This window comes from Corvus kubaryi, unplaced genomic scaffold, assembly GCF_017639235.1.
Source record: "Corvus kubaryi isolate FWS band 111438036 unplaced genomic scaffold, C.kubaryi_AGA036_p1.0 69, whole genome shotgun sequence".
Taxonomy (NCBI): Eukaryota; Metazoa; Chordata; class Aves; order Passeriformes; family Corvidae; genus Corvus; species Corvus kubaryi.
The window spans coordinates 4325524-4349844 of NW_024582057.1; the positions used below are offsets into that span (position 1 = coordinate 4325524).

The 24321-nt window shown below is 42.4% G+C and overlaps 1 protein-coding gene across 7 annotated transcripts in view; it reads right to left on the bottom strand.

The window, feature by feature from the left end:
- PHACTR1 (phosphatase and actin regulator 1) overlaps positions 1-24321 on the bottom strand; it is a 292345-nt gene that overhangs the window by 114341 nt on the left and 153683 nt on the right. Inside the window, exon 1 of one of the 7 annotated variants that reach the window (XM_042049211.1) lies at positions 16950-17217. The exons of 5 other annotated variants lie outside the window; for them this stretch is intronic. In XM_042049211.1, the coding sequence (XP_041905145.1) occupies positions 16950-17202 (253 nt within the window). In that variant the 5' untranslated portion in view covers positions 17203-17217. Of the gene's footprint in view, positions 1-16704; positions 16892-16949; positions 17218-24321 lie in introns of those variants that run through there. One more of the 7 variants, XM_042049212.1, reaches the window with a different exon arrangement.

The window sequence follows — 24321 nt, forward strand, 5'->3', positions numbered from 1 at the left end:
CAGTATCTGGAGACTCTGTAGCTCTAAAATAGGACTCAGAGCAGTCACTACAAGTGGAACACCTCCAAAAACCAACCAAGAGAAGAACAGGGCCAGCAAAAGCAAAAGAGGTATCACACTGTTCTTGGGGCTACAGTTCCATAGGTACCAGGAATTGCTCCAGTAAAAAACTTCAGCTCGAAAGGAAGGGATGTTTTACCCTTCCTAATTGGCAAGAAGGGAGGAGATGCACAGTTTGTGCTTTTAAGAAAGCAGAGGAAGTAAGATGAGATGCAAGGACTTTTCTGTTAAAGCAGGTAGAGAACTTACTTGGGAGAAAGGAGAATCATGGGGTCACTGTCATCTTCCCCTTGAAAAGGCTTAAGCCCACATCTCCCATTTTCCCTGGCAACACTACTACTACTTCATACCATGATGGATGAAGGTGCACATCTATCCTACTAAAACTGTTATTTTAAAGAATTCAAGAGCTACTGGGTCTGAAAGAAAGCATTAGTGATAGTTAGGGCACTGACCTGCCAGCACAAACACTGTTCTTCCAACACTATTCCTGGGCTTTACTGTGGGTTCTTTACTGCTACACTTATGGATTGAAAGAAACTACTGTTCACAGCTGTGATTTGTTGAGAGCCTGATCCTGTCCAGTTCTGTACAAAGGAGAATAAAGGGGAGTGAAGATACTGCTTCTCACTGTCCCTTTTTTTCACTTCTGGTAGGGGATCTTCTCTTTGAGGCATGAGGGGAGAGATGAGAGAGGTGAGGTGCTGTCTCCTACATCCTTTCCCCAGAAAGCAAAAGCAGGAGAGGATGGACAGGTAGATGGAACCTTGTGAGCAGAGCTTGCTGGGCACCCAGTGAGAGGGATCCATGTTTCAGCCTGTGAAGAACTGCCATAAAAAACTCATGTTCTGGTGTAAATGTCAGCTACAAGCAGAATTTCCTATCTAGGGCATTGACTCCAAGGTAATCACACTGCCACACTAAAAGCTCGCCTAGCAGAGAGCACCAGAAAAACATTACTCTTCAAACCTCCTTAAAAGGCATTTTGCCAAGAAGGAGATTAAATGTCACAACACCAAAAAATTCAGAGGAGAAAGCTGGGCATACCCACAGAACTACTGCAATTCAAGGCTCTAACACTGTGTTAAACAAATGAAATGCTACCAGGCAAAACAGTTGCTGTGGGGTTTGTGACTCTCACCTTAGAAGTGGGCATCAACCACTGGAACATCAGTAACTCCTCGAATACATGTTGAGCTGGTTTGGGCTGGGATAGAGTTAATTTTCTTCACAGAAGCTCATATGGAGCTAGGTTTTAGATTTGTTAACAACACTGAGAACAGTGTTGATAACACAGGGATGCTTTTGCTACTGCTGAGCAGGGCTTGTACAGTGTCAAGGCCTTTTCTGCTCCTCCCACGGTTGCAGCAGCAAGGAGGCTGGGGATACACAAGATGCTGGGTGGGGACACGGCAAGGACAGCCAATCCTGACACAAGGGGTATTCCAGACCATACAGTGTCATGGTCAGCATATAAAGCTGAGGGAAGAAGGAGGCAGGGGGAGATGTTTGGAGTGATGGTGTTTGTCTTCCAGGTCATCGTGATGGGGCTCTCTTTTCTGGGGGTGGCTGAACACCTTCCTGTCCATGGAATTCTTTATTTGGCTTTGCTTCTGCATGCAGCTTCTGCTTTACCTATTTAACTGCCTTGATCTCAAATCACAAGTTTTCTCACTCTTCTTCTCTCTCTGTGATCCCGCTGCAGGAGAGTGAGTGAGCGACTGTCTGGGGCTTAGTTGCTGGCTGGGGTGAAACCAATGATACGTGTGAACAGGACTAGGCACCATAGCTCAGGAGTCCTAGATTGATCCCTGCAGACACTTCTGTTGTTAAGCAATCTAATTTGTCTTTCAGTCATACCCAAACTCATCAACTAGAGTTAAGTCTCATCCATCACAGCTCAAGTTCTTCCTGAAAGCCAAAGCTAAGGACAACAGAGAAGCTGTCTTCCTCTCAGCAAATCTTTAACCCATTCAACAAGAAAATACAGAATTGAGGCCCAGGTACCTTCAACTTCTAAATATATCCTGATGAAGAAACAGTGCGTAACATTTTTCCTATGCTTGTTTTAGCTTGATAGTGATTGAAGCTGTCTTCTTGAAGGAGCCGGTAATGATTACATTTTCATGGCTGGATTTCTCTCTTATACCAGCCTGCATTGCAAATTCTGCTCAGCTGCAAAATACAAAAGTAATCCAAGAAAAGGATCCAGTCCACGGAAGCCCATGGGTTTGTTGCTCACATTTTGCTAGGCTTCTGTTAGAGGGGGACAATTTTCCTAATTGCCATGTAGACAGAGGAAGACACAGTTGCTTACATAGCAGAGCACCTTGGCTTTACCAGTCCTCACTGGGAATCAGGAAAGTTCTCCACCCTTCTAAAAATAAACCACTAGTGCAAAAGGCTAGCTGTTTATTTTGAGAAATCCCAGAAAAAAATATTTGAATGCTTCTAAATTTCTGAGGGAATTTCTGATAGACCAAATAATTTCTGATCTTTTCCTTTTGACATTCTCCTAAGTAGGAATATCCAATATTTTAACTTAATTTTACTAGATATGTGTGCTTTAGAAGGCATATCTTTATATTTTTCAGAAATTTGAGAGAGGTGTGTCCTCTTATTAAAAGTAATCTTATTCAGAAAAGGGCATTACAAACATTAAACTTCCTAAAAACAATGGTACTATCTCACCACTATCAAAATAAAGATAAAAAATTGAGTTTTTAATTACTGTAATGGCTGGGAGAAAAGGAAAAAAAGTACCTCATTTAAGAGCTAGAAAGTTCAAACCATTCCCTTGTAAACTCTGTATTCCTTCCCTTAGGAAAAATAAACTTCTATTTCTGTTCTTTAAAGAAGTTGATAGGAAGTTGGCCAAGAGGAAAGGAGTAATTATACCAAATGGCACATTGATAATGAGTACAAATACGAGTTTAAAAATCTCCCTCAGTAACAGCCTAGCAAAAAAATATGTTTCATTGGACTCTGAAAAGAGACAGTCTGTATCCATGTTCAGGAATTTACAATAAGTACTAAATACTTTTGCTTTGAGTACCTAAGTGCAGCTACATATGGTCTTTGCTGATTGTCATTATAATGAGAACTTTTTTGTTTATTCAAATGATAGTTAGTTTAGACCCTTGGCTGTGGTGAAATGTCTCTTTAGGCCCTTATAGTACAGGCTTGAGTTTCAAAGATGAAACTCAAAGGGGACAATAATATCCATGATTCTGTTAAGGTCATGAATAAAGCATGGAAACTTGCTGGCTAAAACACAACTGAGTTTTTCTGTGTGGCTTTCATAGCTATGATTTCACTTTTTTTTCCACTGTCTTTTTTAGCTTTAAGTTCTAGGGTATCTCATGGTTGCTGAGCTCTGCAGGATATTGCTCTTGCTCAGAGGAAATCTCTGGTTTCTAAAAAGCGGCTGCTGCCTTGAAAAAAAGATGGAGCCCATCAGGTAATCAAACTGGTGTATCTACGTAAGGAATGTTACAGGCAAGGGAAGGATCTATGCACGTATCTGCACGTACCTTCAAGCTCATGAATTATTCCAAGTCCAGCAAGCAGAAATAGCTCAAAAAATGAGAACGGGTTTAGATCAGAGCTAAGGAAAAGGGTACTACAGGGAACCAAGAAAACATGATCACAGAAAAAGCTCTGAAATACTTCCAGATGCTTTATGCTCTGAAATAATGCTAGCAGAAAGAAATGAATGAAATCCTGATTGTAGCACAGTGAATGACAAAGGTCACAAGGGGTCAAATTACCTTACCCAAGCCATCTAGTGACTGGCCAAAGCTGCTAAAGGGTCCTTTCCAGAATGCTAAAATTTACCTTAAGAAAAGTAAGTCGGCAGAGAAAACATTACAATATGGTGTGTGACTGAGGGCTTTCCACTGTATTGATGGGAACAATGCCTTTCTGTGGTGTTTGAGAGAGGAACCAGAGGCATGTTGTGAGCTGCAAATGCAAGCAGAACACTCCAGCAGCGCACTGGTATGTGCCTATACAGAGTCACTTGGCCATGAAATTGGCAGCAAAGTTCATTTTCAACATCATGAAGGTAACTGTGATAGGCATCTGCACAAGGTTTCACTTCAATCCAGAAGTAGGATGAAATTCAATCAAACCCTGACATTTCTTATAATTAAAACAAAGTGATCTTTTTTCACCCCTTTGCTGCTGGCACTGGACAAAGCAACAAACTGATGAAATCTGTCTTGCCTACATGCTGAAAGTTTCCTTTCAAAGTCATCAAGATTCTGCTACCAAGCAGATGATAAAAAAAAGACAAACCACTAAACCAAAACAACAAACCATAACAACTACAACATAAGCCTTTCTGAGCATTTCTTGACAATATAAACTGCCTCTTTCTATACAATCTATGGGGAACAGGTTCTCAGTTTTAAGTACTGTTCTCTTTTAGGAGAAGTATCCACACGACATCCTACAAGTATAACAAATCCTTTTCTGTCAAAGTCAAATGTCATATGCTCTTCCAACTGAGCTGGAGTATTTACCCCACAAACCTAATGTTCAAAAATCTCTTTAGTTAAACAGCATTTTGTTTGAATTCACAAGTCAGAGACTGTCTTGAACCATGACATCTGGCTGAGTATACCAAGTTTTAAAAGGCTTATGGTGGTGTTCAGAATGAAACACTTCCCAAGCATTTCGTTAAAAAGGGAGGAAACAAGAAACAAAACAGGTATATGACTGCATGTACTAATACACAAACATATAAAAATGGAACCTGGTTGTTGGCGATTGAATGACGGACCCAGACTGGCAGGGAATCTGAATCGTTTATTCAAAGGAACGAGTCGGTTTTATACACTTTTCTAAGGCACAGTATTTCCTTATACGGCAATACCCATCCCGTGTTACCACATCAGCAACACACTTCCTAAATGTCCTTCTGTGGGATGATCATGCACTGCTCACCTGTCTGTCAGCTCCCGGCAGGCTCCTCTCCATAGGGGTCTGCCCTGTGACACCTCCTCCCCCCAGGGTCTGGTGGAGACAAGCCTCTGTGTGCCACCACGTGCTCCTTTGTGCTGCCATGTGCCTCTGCAGGCAGGTTTTACAGCTCACAACCCAATTCTCTCTTACAATTCCCCATACCTGGTCTACATGCAATAATAATACAAAAATCTGAAATAAATTAATCATAGCAGGTGAAGAACACAGTTTGCTTGGTAAGCACAGGGAGCAGCTGCACTAGCTCAGAGCTGCTGAATTCTACAAGTAATGCCCATCTTTATATAGGCCTGTATTTTTTCAAAATTTAGTTATCTCACTGGGCCCAATGGCCAAAAAAGGCTGACAAAATGAAAAACAAATGAAAACAACCCCAAAGAAAAATATCACCAAAAAGTGTCCTTCTTGAGCCTCTATGCAATGCCAGCAAATGTATTAATGAACTGATGCCTGTCTTGCTGTTTCGTGAACTGGCTGTTCTGCCAACTTGAGATGAATAAGAGAAAGAAGCATCAGTTCACTGGAACTACACGATCTCCCTATTTTCTTTTAGGCTCATGGATTTCTATGCTCAGCACGAGCACACTGAGTTCACAAGGAAAATGGCATTTGACTCAGATGACAAAAACACATAGAAAACCAAGCGCACATTAGCAACTAGAGGCAAATAATGCAGGGAAAATGCTGTCCTTGTTTAAATGAGACACACAAGAAAGACAAAAGGAAACACCTCCCAAGTTCTAGCTTGCTTATGTGACTTAGGGAGTGGACTTTGATGGAGAAGAAGCTACACAGCTGAGGCTCATGAGTCCCTCCTTTCTTTACCATTTAGGTATCATGTCTAATTCTCTTCAATGGCTGCTCGAGGAGCTCAAGTTTGGCAGCTACAGAGAGCACACAGTCAGAAATTGCTCTTCTCTATTCAGATGCTGGAGCAGACAGCACATTCTGTCTTAAGTGCCACAGCAGATCACTGGAAGACAATTTCTCACCTTCATGACTATAAACCTGCAGACAATTATTTTGGGGCTGTGAATATTAATGAAAGCTTTACTCATCTCACTCTTCTATTTCTCAACAGGGTGCAATTCAGATTCAAACAGGTGAAGTTCCACATAACTCGCTGCACCTGGCTTTCCCTTCAGGGTGAACCCAAATTTCAAAACTATTTATCCAATAAAACCAGTGTGCTAGCATAAGGAAAGCATCCTGTTTTGCTGGTGTATGGGTTCAAATAGCTTCCACTGTCTGTCCATCCATCCATCCATCCACCCATCCATCCACCCATCCATCCATCCATCCATCCATCCATCCATCCATCCATCCACATGTCTGTGCACTTACACTGCTGACTGTCCAGTCTGTGCATCTGAAGTTTTATCAGTGTTGACATTTTAAGCAGCTTGGAAAGTAAAATGGGAAAGATAAGATTCTATAAAGCACTACAGCAGCATGACACACATACTCTTTATATGAGTTCAATTTCAGATGATACAGAAGAAATAACATTTCTATTTATTTTATTTATTTACTTCCTTTACCAAAAGCAAGGTTGATAGAGTCTCCATGTTAAAAATAACACTGGAGCTGCACACATACAGTTTCAGATAGTATCAGAATATTGGAAATGTCAAAGTAACTGCACCCAGTGCATGGGTGAAGAGAGATAAAGGTGGTGCCATAATCCTTATGACATGGACATAGGGACCACGTCTACAGTCCATATAGATGTGAATATATGGATCATCAATACTTTGTAGAAACTTGCTAATACATAAGACTGTGGATGCAATAGACCACAGTGACATTTCCAGGCCAGGCTTATTGGTGAGAATGTAGTTAATGAGTATTCTAATTATTTATCCTAAGATCTCCAATACATTCAAGTCTGCTTACCAACATTTCTATCTGCTTATTCTTGAATCTGTATTAAAAGGATAACTAACACCAAGATAACACTAATTGTGTTGCAGCTGAACATCCCTTAGCCTACAACTGAAGACAAAAAATAGTTCTCAAAATTTCTAACAAAACTTAGACTCTCGTTTCTTGCAATGACTTGATAGTCTCAGTATTTCCATGATTACGCTTCTGTGCTTCCAGAAGATTTAAAATACCAGTAGTCTCTGTTTTTTCAAACATATAATCAACTTCTCTTAGGAGGCAAGGTGAAATAAAAATCATTCTCTGCTACCTAAATCTCCCAAGATAAATTAAACAATTGGATCCATTTTAATTTTATTCCCTGCACTTCTATTGCACAAAGCCATTAGACTAATGGCCTGAAAGATGTCATGCAAAAGATGGCAGAGGGAAAGATCCTTCTCCTAAGTAGTCATAGGGGAGGGTGTCTACTGAACTGCAGCACTAAACTTGTCATCCTAGCCTTGGGCTACACAGCCCTGGGCAGGAGGAAGGAAAGGGAAGATTGGAAGTACGCCTTACATCCTTTTCAAAATGACTCAATCAATAGATATGCTGGGCTCTCCCTGCACAAGAGGCTGTACATCCTAAATTGCAACCCTTGGGATTCGGAGATTCAGTAAGTCACGGAGACTGAATACCTCTCCTGGTTAGGGGCAAAGAAATGGGCACAGCAATAACAAACCAGGTTACGCAAACCAAGGACTTGGAGCCTGCAGGTCTCTCACCCCAGTTTATGTCCTGACTATCACACTACAAATCATAAATATGCAGAAACCTGCCCTCTTCTTCTCTTTGGACATTTTGGACACAATTTTATTTTTTTGGGGGGGGGGGGGGGGGGGAAACATTGGGGAAGCCTGGGGAAATGTTTGTCTTTTGTTCCTGAGTCATATTTTCAAACCTTAAAAATTTCCACTGTCTATGCAGAGGAAATATGCAGAGGCTGTCAGTCAGGTCTGGTCATCCTTACTTGTGGTTTCTCTCACTTGGGATGCAGAGCTTTCTTTCAGGAAGGAACACTGCTTGCCCATGAGATCTCTTTCAACAGCACAGCTTAATGTTGACTGATGGGCACAATGATTTTGGGCATGTTTCAGGAAGGGTAGCCTGCACATTACCCAGCCAGAATGCTATGTCTAGTGGTTCCAAAGAAGCTACAGCAGGTGATTTTATAGTGGCTGGTTTTATCTTTGATTTAAATTATACCATGTGCTCATTGTTTTTCAGAGCAACAGAAATAACTCATCTTTTGAATCTAAGAGTCTCATCCAAAGGCAAAGGCTCTGTTAGATTTGCCTCATCTTCAGTAGCTCGACCCAAAGCCAGAAAAGTCAGTGAGAGATGACAGGGACATGATCAAACATTATCTTATTCCTCTCCACCCAATCCTTTCTGAGACAAGGAGACTAAAAGCAACAGACCAGTGAAGATTCATGTCACTTCACAAGAGCAAAAAACCAGCAAGAGGACAGTTTTCCACCTCACAGGGATGGCAAGAACATCATTATTTTCTGAGAAGCGTGCAAATCAAAGTCACAAAGGAAAAACAGGGCCTCCAAGTGTGTCCCAACTTCACCCCTTTGCAGCTTTGCTGCATTCATCTAGATAATGGCAAACATCACAGTACCCTCCAGTTTCTAAGAAAGCCACTGAAACACACAGACAAAGCTGGCTTAACCACTGGACACTCTGGCGCTGCCCTTCAGTTACACCAGTCCCCTGATGCTGGGGTTTGGCTAATGGATTTGGGACGGTGTGTGAGACCTGGCATGATCCATTAAAGAGACTACAAATACATCCAATTATCTTAGACATCCTGGCAGACTGTTGGCAAGATGGTACTGCATATACTTATACTGTGCTCTTGAAATTAAATTCTGGCTAATTGTGGGCTGAATAAGGTGCCAAGAACAAGAAGCCAAATTTGGTATTGTCTGATTACAAACAAGATCTTAGAGGATATAAAGGAATAGCTATGCATTTACTACCAGTCACTGAAATAGATCAAGGAACAAAATCTTACAATACAAAAATTGATGTAGAAAGCCTACCTCCTCTGCTGAGGGAGCAGCAATGAATGAAAATGTTATAAATACAACAGTATTTACAGGATAGGTTTTGCTCATCAGTCAAGGAGCCCATAAACAAACTCTGCTGCTTTTAGTGATATGATATATAAAGAAAAGAAAAGACAATGAAAAAGAGAAGAAAGGAAGGGACATCACATGGCAGAATACTGAGTCTTCTGATCTCTTCCCTACATACCCAGTATTTCAGGCAGTGACAACATTAATGAATGAAATTCCAATAATGGTTGTAAAGTGAAGTACTTCCATCTATCTCATTTTCTTCTAAAGAATTGCAAGTTTCAAAAAACTAAGAAGCCAAATGAGCAAATCAGCCTCTAAGAGGAACATCTCTGAGCAAGTAAGAGAAGAAGAAAAAAACCACAGAAATGGAATCCAGCAGCCCACCTGGGCAGGGACCAAAGAATAGAATAGGATATAGGGGTGGTGGATGTAAAAAAAAGACACAGAAAGCCAAACTTATTGAGCCAGGTTGGTATCAGGTGGTTTGAAGTGATCTGGTAATAAGAGTGCAACAAGAACATGTCCTTCCATGATCTATGCCACCATCGACATCTTGCCCCATTTTTATAAACTGCCGCCATATTTTACACATGGAAAATCTGTGGCCTTTTATGGCTTATCAAATAGTTCTGTATTATATTTCTGATGTATGTAACTTGATACAGAAGAATCAAAACCAGGCATATTAATCAAGATGGTAACAAATACTCAGAGCAGATCATTACTGTTAAATACAGGAAAACCACTGTATTGCTTTCATCATGCCTGATGGCATTTTATCTGATTTTTCAAAGTTCCCACAAGGAAATGATTTTTTATTGAGTGTTTGGTGTTGCCCCAGTCTTTGCATTCAAGAAGCTTACATATACAAAGACTTTAAACTTGGTTCTCAGATAGAAATCAGGATGGTAAAATGCTATCGAAAGATGACAACTGAGTTACAGCATCAGAAAGGGCAGAAGACAATAAAAGGAGACAGAACTGAAACAGGCGAGCCGTCTGCTCTCTAAAGACCCGAAGAATTGAGGTGTCCTCTTATCCGTGTCATTATGTCAGCACTGTGTAATAAAAATGAGGGGGTGCTGAGCCATCATGATCAATTCCATCATCTTTGTTGGTTTTGTTCCTATGATGCCATGATGATTTTTTTTTTTTGCCTTTTCTTTTATATCCCTTTTATACCCTTTTACAGCTTCTGTATTAGTGCTTTTTGCCTACATTCTTGGGCTTGTCTGTCAAGCTAAGACACTAAACATTTTAGAAGCCTGATAGTTAGGGATCAGTGGGCCCCAGACACCAAGGTCCTCTCCAGAACACATTCTGTAAACTAAGATACAGCCATCGAGGAGAAGGTTCCTCAGGGAGGGGGGCTCACTCGAGCTTCTCACTGGAGAGTCTTTGATAGATATGCTAATTAGTAAGACCTATAATGTTATACCAGATCTTTTGTGGGGTGTGCACTGCGGTATGCATTTTGGCAGATTCCATCTGGACGTAGTGCACCTAAGGATCCTTAAAATAAATACCAAGGTAAAATCCCTTTTTCCCTTCTAACCATGTTTGACTCTTGATTTTAAGACCAGGAAAAGGCATCACCTAAAACTCCTCAAATCAATGACACAGATATACAGAATTCCCAAAAAAGGTGGCAAACATTTCCCCTGTAAGGACACAGGAGTTTTCACAGGAAAACAAAGAACTTAGTCATCTGCTTGCATAAGCTTGACCCAATCTTGTGTACACTTTTTCTCCTCATACTATCTAATTTACCAAAGTGAAGACCTTGCTTACTGCCTCTATTTTCCCTACAGTTTCTGTCAATAATGTAACTGATATTGCAATTTTGGACAAGACATCTTCCAGGGCACTTCAAAGTAAGCCTGGAGCTCTGCTGGGTGACAGCCCATGGAAACTTGGTCGTGAATTTTGTAGTGCCAGCACAGTGACACCTGGAATGGTACACAACTGGCTTATTTTGCCACCAGCAGCTTTGGCTACGGGCAGTTTACCAGGATATGAGTTAGTAAGTACAGAGATGCACGTGACCAGTTAATGATCTGCTCCAGGCTTGGTGATATTTCTTCAGCTTTATTTTGGGACATAAATGTCCCTTCCTTTTCTTTTTTTCAACTGCAGACTAGACAACTGAAAGAATTGCCAGTGTTTAAGGAAAGCCTCACATATCACTGGTCAGCCATTTGCATTTGCTAGTCTTGGCAAATGCGTAAGCTGGGTGGATGCCATCTTACAGCCTAAATTGACCTTTATGTTCCCCTTCTCTTCCTCCCCATTCTCTTGCCTGCCCACAGGCTGTGCGCAGCCGAAGCAGCACTAACAGATCTGTTACTCTCTGATCTCAGGTCAAACCCACAGGTAACTGATGAGTTTTTGTTAGTCCCCAATGTGCAAGACAAAGTGACGGGAGCAGAGCTTTGCCCCCTCCTCTCCCTGGTAAAGGAAAGGTAAAGGATCATGTCCTGGCTGCCTTCGGATTTTGCCATCTGGAAGTTACCCTGACTAGGCATCACGCCTTCCTCCTGGAAGGCACATTTATTCTCAGCCTGCAAAACACCAAGGGCTTGTATCTTCCAGAGCAGAAAGTGATGCTGGTGGAAGCAAAGTGGGCGGCGCAGCTCACCAGCAACCTGTCAGGAAGTGGAGCATCTTTACTTGATCTCATCAACTTTCTCTAGCATAGCAATATTCACCCAAATCAAATAGTACAGAGTTCAACTGACAAAAATAAACCAATTTTGTTCTATGATCTGTTCTGCAAAGGAGGCATATCTCACTCTGCAAGGAAAGCCCATGCCTTTCCCCCTCTGTCTCTTTCTTTGCAGTAACTATCCCTTAGGGACTAAAGACACACATTGCATAATTTTATCAGCTGTTCAAACCTCAAACATGATTTTCAGCTTCCCACACTTCACAACAAGACCAGGTACACTGTTTTTTTACCTACTTTTCCATTCTATGTAGTCTAATTTTTTTACTCCAAAATATTTTACCATTTTTGACAGGTACCATTGTAGAAGACTGCAATGCTTCATATCAACATACTGTGCTCACTCTGCAGATGGTAATGGAAGAGCAGTTACCATCTGAAATAATGTGGGAATTAGTGAAGTAAAACTTATTTCTATACACAGCTCTTCCAGGGCTTACAGTTTGTCTAGAAGATAACTATTTAATTTAGTAATTACTTTTGTGGGAAGCAATACAGTCACCTCAGAGACAATCTCTTAAGTGATGCTAAAGTGTATGTTCTCAAAGTTCCCAGTCAAAAGAAGTAAGTCTTCAGTTCGAGGTGGGAATCACACATGCATACACACACACACACGCACATGCACAAGCCCCCATACACAACCCTCCCCTTTTCTATTTGGAAAACATATTTATCTGGAAGCTCTAGAAGATGGGTAGTGGCAGGAAAACAAGTGTCGGAATTCCTACGGCAACAGTATCTCAGTCCACACTGATTTCCATGCATATATAAGATGTTAGAATAATTTCTGCTTAAATAGCAAAACCATGAAGTATAGGAGCACATAATAAATAGACTGAATATCAGTCTGTCTGAATGAAACCTTTCAGGTATGTCCATTCTTAATATTATTTGTACTTCCACTACACTTGAACCTAAAGACCCTAAAAATCTTGAGCCCCATAGTCCTTGGCACTAGGAATGGAAATGGGAAGAGACAGTCCTTTCCTGCCCCTCTCCACTAAAGGACTCATAATCTATTTACAAACCAGCAGGCAAGTGGAAGGAAATCCTACTATCTCCATTTTACAGACAAAGAGCTTGGGTACAGAGCAATACATGATGGACATGCCTAAAGTTGCCCAGAGATACTCTGCAGAGAACCCTTGAGCTGAGAACCCTCATCTGACAATGATAAAAAAATGCTTTGCTCTGTGAATTCCTTCTCTTGCAACACACTCTTAAGTAACTGCTTTCCACTTAAATTTTTCTTGTCAGATCTTTTGCATAAAAATCAAAAGTATCCCACTTCAGTTGTTCCACTCACTCTTCCTGTTAGGTCATTTCTGGGTGTCTTTGAAGCCTCTACAGTTCTTTCCAGCCACACTAAAGTAGACATGTGTCTAAACTATGTTCCAGAGCCAGGCTCAGACTTCAATAAGACACTGAGATTTGCAGTCCGTTTTCAGTATAAAATAAATAAAAACCAGACAAGTCTCTTCTTTCTTTACTTGTTTCCCTAACTACTACTCTCGTGTTCATCAGTCATGTCATCTGCTATGACCCAGCATTATCACAGCCCTCCCAGAGACCACCAAAATCAGCACACTGAGAAGTTCTCTGTATATAACAGGACATGTTTAGCATTGCAGTGGACCTTGATCTCTTGTAGTTCTAGCTCCTTCTGCTCTACAGGATTATCAGTCACTTCCCCACATTTATGTTCAGAAAGCATTTTCATTCCCCTTCATGCTCCTGGAACAACTTGTGTTGTCTCCTCAATTCTTGTGTGTTTTTTCTTGGGACTTTTGCAACTCTTCACCATTCTGCTTCTCCCAACACCTTCCTCGCAGCCCTCAGCATTCAGAGCTCAGCCCTGATCGCTCTTGTATTGCTGGAGGTGACTCATACCTCTCTTCACTTGACCTCTCCCTCTCGGTTCAGTCCACCATGTCCAATTGCCTCTCTGGCATCCTGTCCTGAATATCTCATGGCCACACACCTCATTCTTCACTCACATACAGTTTCACTACTCCATTTTCAACACCCTTTCTGTTATTCTGTCACACAACCTTTTAGTATTGGTGTTTTTATAGACTCCTCTTGTTGTTTCTATTTCGCAACTAAAATAGCATTAAATACATCCATTCCTTTCAGTCCAATAGTTAAAGCATCTCCCATGTCCATCTTATTACTGTAGCCTCCTGCTTCTCTTTGAACTCTTCATTTCTTATTTTTTACCTCATCAAAATGCTGCATCCACATCAACTCCTTTTACCCTTACTTCAGTGAGCCCATCTGCATCTCCAAATTCCTTCACTGACTTCTCTCCAAATTACATGACCTCCCTTCCAAGATATTGTATGACTCAGTACCTGCTTCCATCTTTTCCTTCAGTTTCATGGCTATCTCTTTTACTATTCTCCTAGTCATGACTTTTGCTAGATTTGGTGGTGGCTTTTTAAGGATTTCCCTTGGTTTCAGCATAAATTTCCCTTCTCCTAGAGTAGTAGTACAATGAAAATGCAGAGTAAGACGATGACTAGAATCCAGGACTCATAACTGGATTTGGAGGATATTTCAGCATTAAATCAATGTATCCCACTGATTTGCCTATGCCATAGGGACTGAATCCTAGTCTTTGTACACAGTTCCAACAAATACAATAGTTGCTCAGGTCACAGGACCCACACAGGACATTTGGGTACACTAGAGCAGCTACAGGCCTGCAAGACCATACATAAACTATATATAATTTGAATAGGAGGGTGGGGGTGCTCACATTGCAAAGCACTGTGCATTTCCCTTATAAAAAGTAGTAAATGGTCCCCTTCCAAAGAGCTCTTTAGGCTGTGCAACTGTGAGGACGCACGGACATCTTGAGATTCTGACAGGTTTCTCTGTATCTGAGTGTTCACAGATTTTTACTTGATCTGTCTGATATGATCATCACGTAATTTCAGTCCATTATATCATCCTTTCCCTCCAAACACCAAAAGGTCTGGAATAGGCATTCGTCAGAAAAAAACCCCAGGCATTTTTCACTGCTGAAAAATGTGTCAGAGTCAAATCAGTGAGTGTGCCCAGGCAGCATAGCTGGGACGACAGTTTCTTTACTTTCTGAAAGAAACTCATAGCTGTGCATGCTGGTGGGAAAGAAAAGATTAAGGCTGTGCTGGTATTAGATACTTTTAAGATTATGATCTTAAAAGTCATTTGCATGAGGCAGAATGAAATCCTACCCCACAGAAAGAGGGGGCAAAACCAGACCGATGACATGCTCTGGAAGCCTGATGGCTGGGAGCCTCTCTGCTCTATTCTTTGCCTCTCTAGGGTTACTAGATTATCTCCTGCCAAGAGGCATACCCTACCCATGGAGTGTCTAATGGTTTGAAGATAAATAACCAAACATAGAAAAGGAAGCAAACTCCTTAAATGCAAACCTATTGGTCTGCCAAGAGGTACAAGCAACTGAAGTTATACATTCATATGTATCCATGCGTACACGCGTGCCTTAAAAGAGAGGAAAGCATCTTCTTCTCTTACTGTGCTAAGATTTCAAGTACAAGGTTCAAAAAAAAACCACAGCAAAAGATGTCGATGCAATTGAGTTTTAGGTCAATTCAATTAATCTAGGAAAGCATATTTTTATAAATGGCTTCATTTGCTTTTAAGGATACATAAACTACACTAATAGTGTAAAGTAACTACTACTGCTGGACATAGCCCTTCATTTAGTATCTGTAGGGCTTGCTGTCACCAGCAGCACACAACAGGAAAGGAAACACTCAACAATTTACATAGCATCCATCAGATTCTTCCCTCAGCTGTAGTGGCATAAGCAGAAAGAGTGCTTAACCCACAGTGGATTTCCAGGCTTCTCACGCTATTTTCTCCTTTTTCACCAAAAGCAATTCTGTTCAGCTTTAGCTGCTTTTTAATCAAAGGAAACTATAATCACACTAGCAGGATGCTAATTCTGAAGAGACATTTAGCAAAACCATGGTTACTTCGTTAAACTGCAGACCTGTGGTTGACAAAGAACCATGAGATCCCAAATGATATTTTGTTCTTTTGCAGAGAGCAAATGAAAGCAGAGTTGGTTAATTAAAATATTATTAATAATAGTAATAATACTAACCTTAATGACAAAAGCAGAAAAATGAAGTGCCAACAACTACTAAGAACCTCTGCTCAGAAAACGGTAACAATTTCATATTCACATTTATCACCAAAAAAAGTCTTTCCCTGACCTTCAGAAAATGAGATCTGTCTACCACGTCAGTTAATAGGGAGTCCTAAGTCGAGTGCCTTCAGTCCTAAGTAGCATGCAAATCCTCACAGCAAAGCGAAGTAATACAACATTGAACAAGAATGTGGGGTAACATCTGTGAGGCTATTTTTTGCCTGAATGCTTGTATGCTGCTTGTAGTTCTCAGCTTCTCCTAATTGCTGACTTTGGCAAAATCCAAAGAATTTGTCATTGTTGCCTTCAAATATTTGCATTCCTAGAAACATGAAACATAAAAAGCATATACTTACCTGTAGCAACACCTGTGATTGATTACACCGTCACTCTCTGAATACCCTCTAGAGGTTTTGCTCAGTCCCGAAAGGAGAGGGGGAAGGGATGAGAACAGTTGTCTGAAGAGCACTATATTAATTCCAATAAAAATACAATTTCCCCCATGCATTTGACAGCACGATGAAAATCACACTAGCGGTATTCCTGATAAACCAGACCTTCCAGATATTCAGTTGAGTCAAGCAAACTCTATTGCAGCACGACAAGGAAAAAGTTGATGTATCAAGGCAAAAACCCCTGATCTAAAATTCATAGGAATGGGAACAAAACACAATCAATACAAACAGCAATTTCTATAGCAACTGGGGGGAAAAGGGAACGGGAAACAAAAAGAGAAGAGTTGGTGCCTTAACTGTTAGCACAAAGCTTCTGTGGCAGACGAAGGGACCTGTCCCTTTTGGCATCTCCCTGATCGACAGGCTGAATCAATGCCCAGCGCATTCCTCCCGCGCTTCCTTTCCTCTTTCCCTGGGATCTGTGGAGGAGCAAGCCGAGCATCCCAGGCTCCGACGGGAGCGCACACATGTCCGCGCACCCCCCAAGCAAGCACACGCGCTCCCCTGCCTCGCTCCTACACCCACAGGATCTCAGCACTCACCGTCACGGGCTTCCTCCCCGCGACTGCAGTTGCTGCAAATGTGTTTGATCTCCTTGCCTATGTGATACTGTATCACAAACGAGACATTGTTGTTAGTGGTGGTGGTGGGCTCCTTCAGTGGCTTCATCCTCACTAGATAGAAAGCTTTCTTTTTAGGTTTCTCTCCACTCATGTCTGAAACCGAGCCCTGCCTGCAGCCAGCAGAAGGAAAAGCCAGCATCCCAGGCTGCCTGGCGTGCGTGCAGTCCGCCATCCGCTCTCGCTCGCCTCGGTGTTTAGCTGCCACACACAACAGGGATGAAGGGGAGGGCTGGGGGAGAGGGGGAGGCGGGAGGCAGAGCAGGCAGAAGCGCTGCCTGAGCCTTGCTGCCTGCCCTCTGCGACCCCGCTCCTTAACCAATCCCCCGGGCTGGGCTGGAGGATGCTCGGCGTGTCCCCGCTCCGAGCCTCTCCCTTAGCCGCGGGAGCCGGACACATTTGGCGGCATGGGAGAGCCTGGCACACCTTTGGCTACCTTGCTGCCTGCGAACACTCACGAGGCAGAGCCTCCCTTCGCTTCCCGCTCCCGCTGCGTCCCCTTCTCCCACGCCCTCCCCCGTTCCTGCAGGCCCCCGAGCGCCCCGGGCCGCGGCCCTGCGGGATGGCGGGCACAGCCCGGCTCTGCCAGCGCCGCCGTCCTCCGGCCTGGCGAACACGGCAACAGGGGCGGCAGCGCAGCCCGTCCCGCGGAATGAATGTACACACAAAGAACTGTCCGGCAGCGGGCTGCAAACCCTCCTCCCCGGCTCTCCATCGTCGGCTGCGGCGCAAGGGGCACAGGGCCACTCCGCTTCAGCTGCCCAGCAAAACCAAACCCCATCCGCTTTTCATTCTTGATTTTTCCCCCCTCCTTTGCTTCTTATAAAAGCCAGATAAAGTGCTTGGTCCGGCTCGTGCAGGGTTTAAGAGGGCAGCCATGGACAATGGCTGGTGACTTCGGCCCAAGAGCCCCTGCAGGGGCACTGCTCCTCCGCGGCAAAGGCTAACCCACAGTTTGTGACTGCTTATCTGGGCAATGAATTTCATTGTCTTCCTTGCCTCCTGCCCATAGTGCAGCTGCTCCAGAGTACAGCCTGATCATTCCAGGCTGCTCGCATTTCCAAAACTCCCCCAGCCTGAAAGGGATTATAATCCTCAGGCAGACACGCTGTCAATCCCTTGCTGTCCAGCTGCCCCCAAAATGCTGTGCGTTTTCACGGCATGGTAAACAACCCTAGCTGCCCAACCTGCCGAAGCAGCAATTCAGGACAGTGCCTGTGACATAGACAATGAGAGGAGTGGGGGTGAAGATGCTTGTTTCTTGCAGGTTCTAGGAAGGAAAGCCTGAAGAAGAGATGGTAACCTCAGCTATTCTGGCTGCTATTGCAGGAATGTGAGTACTGGTTCTTTAAATCTTCAACAAGCTATCAGTTTGGCAGACACTAAGCAGAGAGAGTGCAACTGGGGCAGATGAAACATGGCAAAGAATAACGCCATTCTCCTTATTTTTAGCCAAAGCTCTCACTCACTGTTAGAAGAAATCCACTCATTCTGCAATTCTTTACCATTTCCACATATTGTTGCCCCATGTTTTACTGCAACAGGAGGACTAAACAGCCTTGATTCTCTTCAACTACACATGAAACAGTCAGTGAGACATTTGCCTAAAGAAGACAGAGCAGAAACTTAGGGATTCAGTGCCATGGTTTTTCATTTTCTCAAGTTCACACATGCACACACACACACACACACACACAGAGGCACACAGAAGATGCATACAATGAAACTGCTGACCTACTTGTTCTGCGTCATTCTGATGCAGGTCTGACTTCTCACCTGGCACTCCTGGGAGTTGAAACCAAATGCAAGGCTTTACTTTCCTCAGCAGAGTTCACAAGTCAGCCTAGGTGCTGTCAGATCTCACAGAAATATGGACTGAAGCACGCTTTCAGCAGAATTACGCTGTTCACCAAGCCACACAAGCATCCTACACACTGGGCTATGTATGTGGGTTTATGCTGAACAGAGTTGGTCACCTCAGGTGATGTATTGCCCTAAAGGACTTGATTTTGCATGTGTTGCTCATCTAAAATTCCTGCCCATTTCATATGAGTGGCAGGAGAACACGGAATGCAGAATTATTCCGGAATAAGCAGGTGAATTCCCCAAATGTGCATAGCGTGTAGTTCTGAGTTAATGCTCTGAAAAGCCATCCCTTTGAAGGCCTGATGCCAAGATACTATTTGCTATGTTACACATTTAGAAAGTAAAGGCTGAGAAGAGTTTGATTCCCCCAGCAGTCAGACAGCAGTTCAGACGTTCACAGTGGAATTCCCTCTAACTTATTCATTGCCTTTGAGAACACCTTCAGTTTGGTTGTGATTCAGAAAATAATTAGGTGAGCGGAAGACATGATCATAATTCACCTTCTGAACTTGCTTAGAGTTCACAGCTGTCACTGGTACTCAGTACTGCAGCATTATGGAAATGGGTCAGGAGAGGAAAGCACATTCAAATGTCAACTTCCCTGAATCTGGGAGATATGAGTGTTAATTAAATGGAGGGTGAACTCAAAACTGGAATATCATATCTGTTGTCTCAGGGCAGTTTTGGGGTGTTGTGTCTCACCTGTCCTAAGAAAGAAAACTAGAGTTATACATTTAGAAGAGCTGAAGACCAGAAGAGCTGGTCTTGTAAGGCAAACGGTCTTGTAGTTCAGGAACTGGGTAAGAACTAGAACATGAAAAACTGGGTCAAGTCATCAGTCTTTTGCAGCCTCCCTCTGTGACCTCAGAAAAGTTATTTACAACCTCTTGATAACTCAGTTCCTTGGCTGAAGAACAGGGACGTTGATGTTTCTGTTTTTCAGACAAATTTTACTGAAATCATAATCTAAGGTTCTCTGAAGGTGTTTGTATATCACAGAGAGAATACAAACAGACTTTTCAAATACAGAGACTTACTGTTTATAGCAAAATGAGAGGGGGAACAGGAGAAACATGTTCCATGAGGCTTAGCCCAAACAGTTCACTCACTCCAGACTTAGGTTTTTTTATTCCACTTGACTTTATTTTGACAGTATTTATCCCTCCTCTTCTAACTTATTTCATTCTAAAGCCATAAAATTCAACTCGGATCTGAAAACAGTCTTCATATCCAAACACTGCATTTTTAATGACTCTGCTATTATCTCCTCACCCCAGACAACTTTTAGAGAGGGACAGAAGCAACTTCTTTCTCAGGCAGAGACTAGAAGATTATCACCTACATTCTAGTCCAGACTCACTTGTACTCCATTCTGTGAAAGAACCAGCAAATACTACTGGAATGGACCGAGTTTTTAAAAGCAGATCCCAGGAGACTGCAGAAGCCCAGCTGCTCTGACATGTTTGTGGACGATTGGGAATTAAATAACTGGTCCAGTGAGTAACACTGATTCCATGTGGGTAAGAACCCCAAATTATCATGGATTTTTTTACCTGCATTTTTGCTTGCAGGTGCTATGTATTTTGAATGCAAACAAGCCCTGAAGCCATCTGCTAGTATGTCTCCTGTAACATGCTCTTTGCTATAACATGCAAATTACCTTCATTCCTAAGAGCTACCTTACAGAGAATCTGAATTTGCCACAGCTCATAAAACAAAAATATGTTTAATTATGATCTGTTTAATTATGGTGAAAGCTGCCGCTGCTAATCAGTTCCAGGACAAATAATGTAAAATGAATGTACTACAGTAGTCCTGGAGAAAAGGACTTGCTTTGCCTTGTTTTTAAAGATAAGTAAAAAAAAAGGTCTAATAACTCTTTCACTGCCTCAGTACACAGCTACAAACCTTGGCATATTTTTATTGCACAGTGGACAACAAAAAATCAATGAACAGGATGTCAGATAATTCATTATTTGACAGTGAATCAACAAACTTGCATCCTGTTCCCAGCCCACATTTGCTTCTTCTGTAAGACTGGGAAACTATTTGTACCTTCAGTTCTTTCCCCCCTGCAGCCTTTGCCATTAAGGAGAGTGCCAGTTCCATTGTCCATAAAGAAGAAATGAAAGCAGCATCCCCTTTAAACAGATGACTACTGAGATATTGGTTCTTACCTGCATCAAAATCTTTGAGGCTTGACAGTGTCATACCATTTTTTCCCCCCTGGACCATGTCTTCCCATGTCACAGATCACTTGGCTAAGAGTCTTTTTTGGGACGCTGTGCCCTCAAAGAGCAGGCAAGTTTTCAGCTGCATTTTCCACACCAAAGAGAAGATTTCCTCTTACTGCTTTCTCCAAGCTGCAGCACTGTTCAAAATGCCAGTCAGGACATCCCTGAAGTGTGCCCTACAGCCCTCAGCTGAACAACATGGAGGTTTCTGTGTGGGCTGGACAGGCTCTCTCTTCCAGCACAAATAAGAGAAATTGTGTGGAAGCCTTTGATCCTTGTTTCTTCAATACAAATGTTGTCTTGGAGAGCTGTAGTGTTCCCCTGAAGAAGCCATGGCTAACAGAATGGCACTGTTCATATGAAAATGCTAGACAAATGCAAGTCTTAACAAGGCAGCATCACTTCTTCTCAGCCAGCTTAATCTTTCAAACCAAAACACCATGATTCATGTTTTACAGTCTATTTAGGCAGTGATGTTTTTACAGAGATGCCCCAGTACTTGGCACTTTTTCATAAATATTTTCTTTTCCTTCCTATTTCCTCTGCTCGTGGTACTACACATCCCAGTGAGAATAAAAAAGAGATAAAGATAAATTAATTAATTACCAGCTGCTCTGGTGATTAATGCATACATCAATGTTGTACTACACATACCGATACAAACTGATCAGCTTGGAGTAAAGAGGGAAATACGTACAATTTGATCCTGCAATACAGTAATCAGCCCCTAGCACAGTACTTCCTTTGGTAGCATCTTCAATTTACTATCAAAAAAATGCCCCCAAAACCACCTCAGGACAGCTGACATTTGCCAAAGGAGTTTGTTGACAGGCGGAGAATCTTTTGAGATGATGTGCACAACTCAAACCTGGCTACCCAAATATTTTCTGTTTGCCAGGCAGTTACTGCAGCTGGAGGACTCTGGTCCATGGCAGGGGCTCCGGGGTGCTAGGCTGACAGTATTTCTGCTTACTACATGGCACATCAGCAAAAATGGGAGGGCAAGGAGGAGGGAGAATCAGCCTGAGACTCCAGCAGGCCAAAATAGAATATGACCTTTTTAGTTTTGCAGCTATAAACACATTCTTAAGCAACAGTCCCAGCTACTCCTGGCAGTCTTCAGCCCAAGAGAGCCAGGTGATGAGTGCTGCACAAACAAAAGCAAACTGAAGGAAGAAGAAAGGAAAGAAAATGCCCCTCCCCTCCCTGGTTTTCCTACATTCAGCAATAGTGCTGAAGCATCACACGTCTCATTCTTGCTCTACCTGCAGGGCTCTCCACATCCTCTGTACATGGTTTGCCATGATGGAGTCCTCTCCTTATTTAGGAGAAGCCCTGCTTTATTTCAATGTGATGCCATATGGTGTGATGAAAATGAACAGAAAAGGTTACACATAAAAAACATGTAATCTTAGGAACACCTGTTTGCTGCAAAAGTGAAGAACAGCTGATGGCAAAGGCCTTCTAAGGATAAAAAGGAAGATGTCATCCTATCTAGCAGGACAGATGGAAAGTTGCTGAGATGCCACTTGAATGCTCAAACATCTATGTGCAATTAATGCCCCAAAGCCTGATGAAGCTAATGGTAAACATCAGCGATGAACCAATGTGGGGTCTGGATTTCTAAAACAGCTGAGCAAGCAACCATTAGCATTAGATGATGCTGAGAAGAAGATAATCTTTATGCTGAAATTACAGGTGAAGCTCTTGCTGTTGCAGAGCTTACTGCAAGTCCTAGCACCAGAGCCATTAGTCACTACAGTCCTAACAAGGTCATTACCTCCCATCCTAGAAAATCCACTCTCAGTTTTTGCATCTAATTTTGATGTGGCGTGCTCTGCGGTTTTATGATCTGTTTGGAACACGTTGCACATCCTGCATAACTTTCAGAGAAATGAAAACCTCTTTTGTCTTGACAACAGACACAGGATAGAGCAGAAGCATGAACTGGGACTTGGTAGCACCCCTGCATGATCTAAACTGAGAGTTTGATATAGTTGCCATCTTGAAGTTAACAAAAAGTGGATCCAAAAACCTCACTGCAATTACGAGATTGAAACCAAGGAGGAATCTGAATTAAGTCCTGCGTGGCCAATTTAGGCATTCCATTTAGGAAGGATCACACTTAGCGTTGATGTAAGCATACAGACTGCAGCCTGACACTGATAATTGCTTTGCCCCATGTGTTTGGAACTGTTGGAATAGACTCTACTAGTAAGATTCACTACAAAATATGGGCCTGACCCAGTGCTTATTCAAGTTAATTGGAATTTTTCCATGACATTAGCTGCACACCTTAACATATACCAATACTCAACAGCACTGGTGACTTGAAGACCTGCATCAGTGCAGCAGCTTTCTTGCTAGTTACTCCCTAATTGACACTGAGAGAATAAAGTACGATATACACTGGATTTTCACACCCCACACCACCCCAAAATACCTTTTTCTTTCTGCGCATAAATAAAGAAACAGCTCTCCACCTTCTGCTTTCCTTCCATCAAACCCAGAGCTGTCTTATATATATATATGCAAAAAAATATTTTTAAAATGCTCACAGAACTAAACCCACAGTCAGGTATGAGGCTGCATCTATAATTCCTCACAAGGTTCTGTTCCCCCACAGCCTGCTAAAAAAAGCTCAGCGGGGGGAGAAGTCAGTGTGCCTGTGTGTGTACCTGTGTGTCTAGCAAGCCCCTGGGGGAAAAAACTGAATATGACTTATTCTTGTCAGAAATGCTCCGAGGCAGGAAAAAGGGAGAGGGAAGGTCCACAGGAGGAGTCCAAGCCTCTAAAGTAAATAAAGTCAAGTACTGGTCATCTCTGATTCACAAACAGGCAGAACTACTTCCACATCATGGGTTAGTTTTATACTGCTTCCTATGGATATAGAAATCAGGCACTTACGGTTTTGTTGGCTCCAAGTAAAACTACATGTTTGAAAAGTAAAGCAAAGAAGGCAATAGGAGGGTTCCAGAGCTGTGCATTACAACTATTTCATAAGAAGAACCCTAATTTGGACAAAATCAAGTGTTTCTCTTAAAATAACAAGGAAAATACAGCAGAAGCCCTGTATTTACAACATGGGATAGAGAAACTTGAAACTTGGTGAAACCTATCAAGGTTCTACTGTGATAAACTTATGACTTGGAACAGCCTTTTCTGGAGACTCTTGCATGTAAAGAAAACTAGGA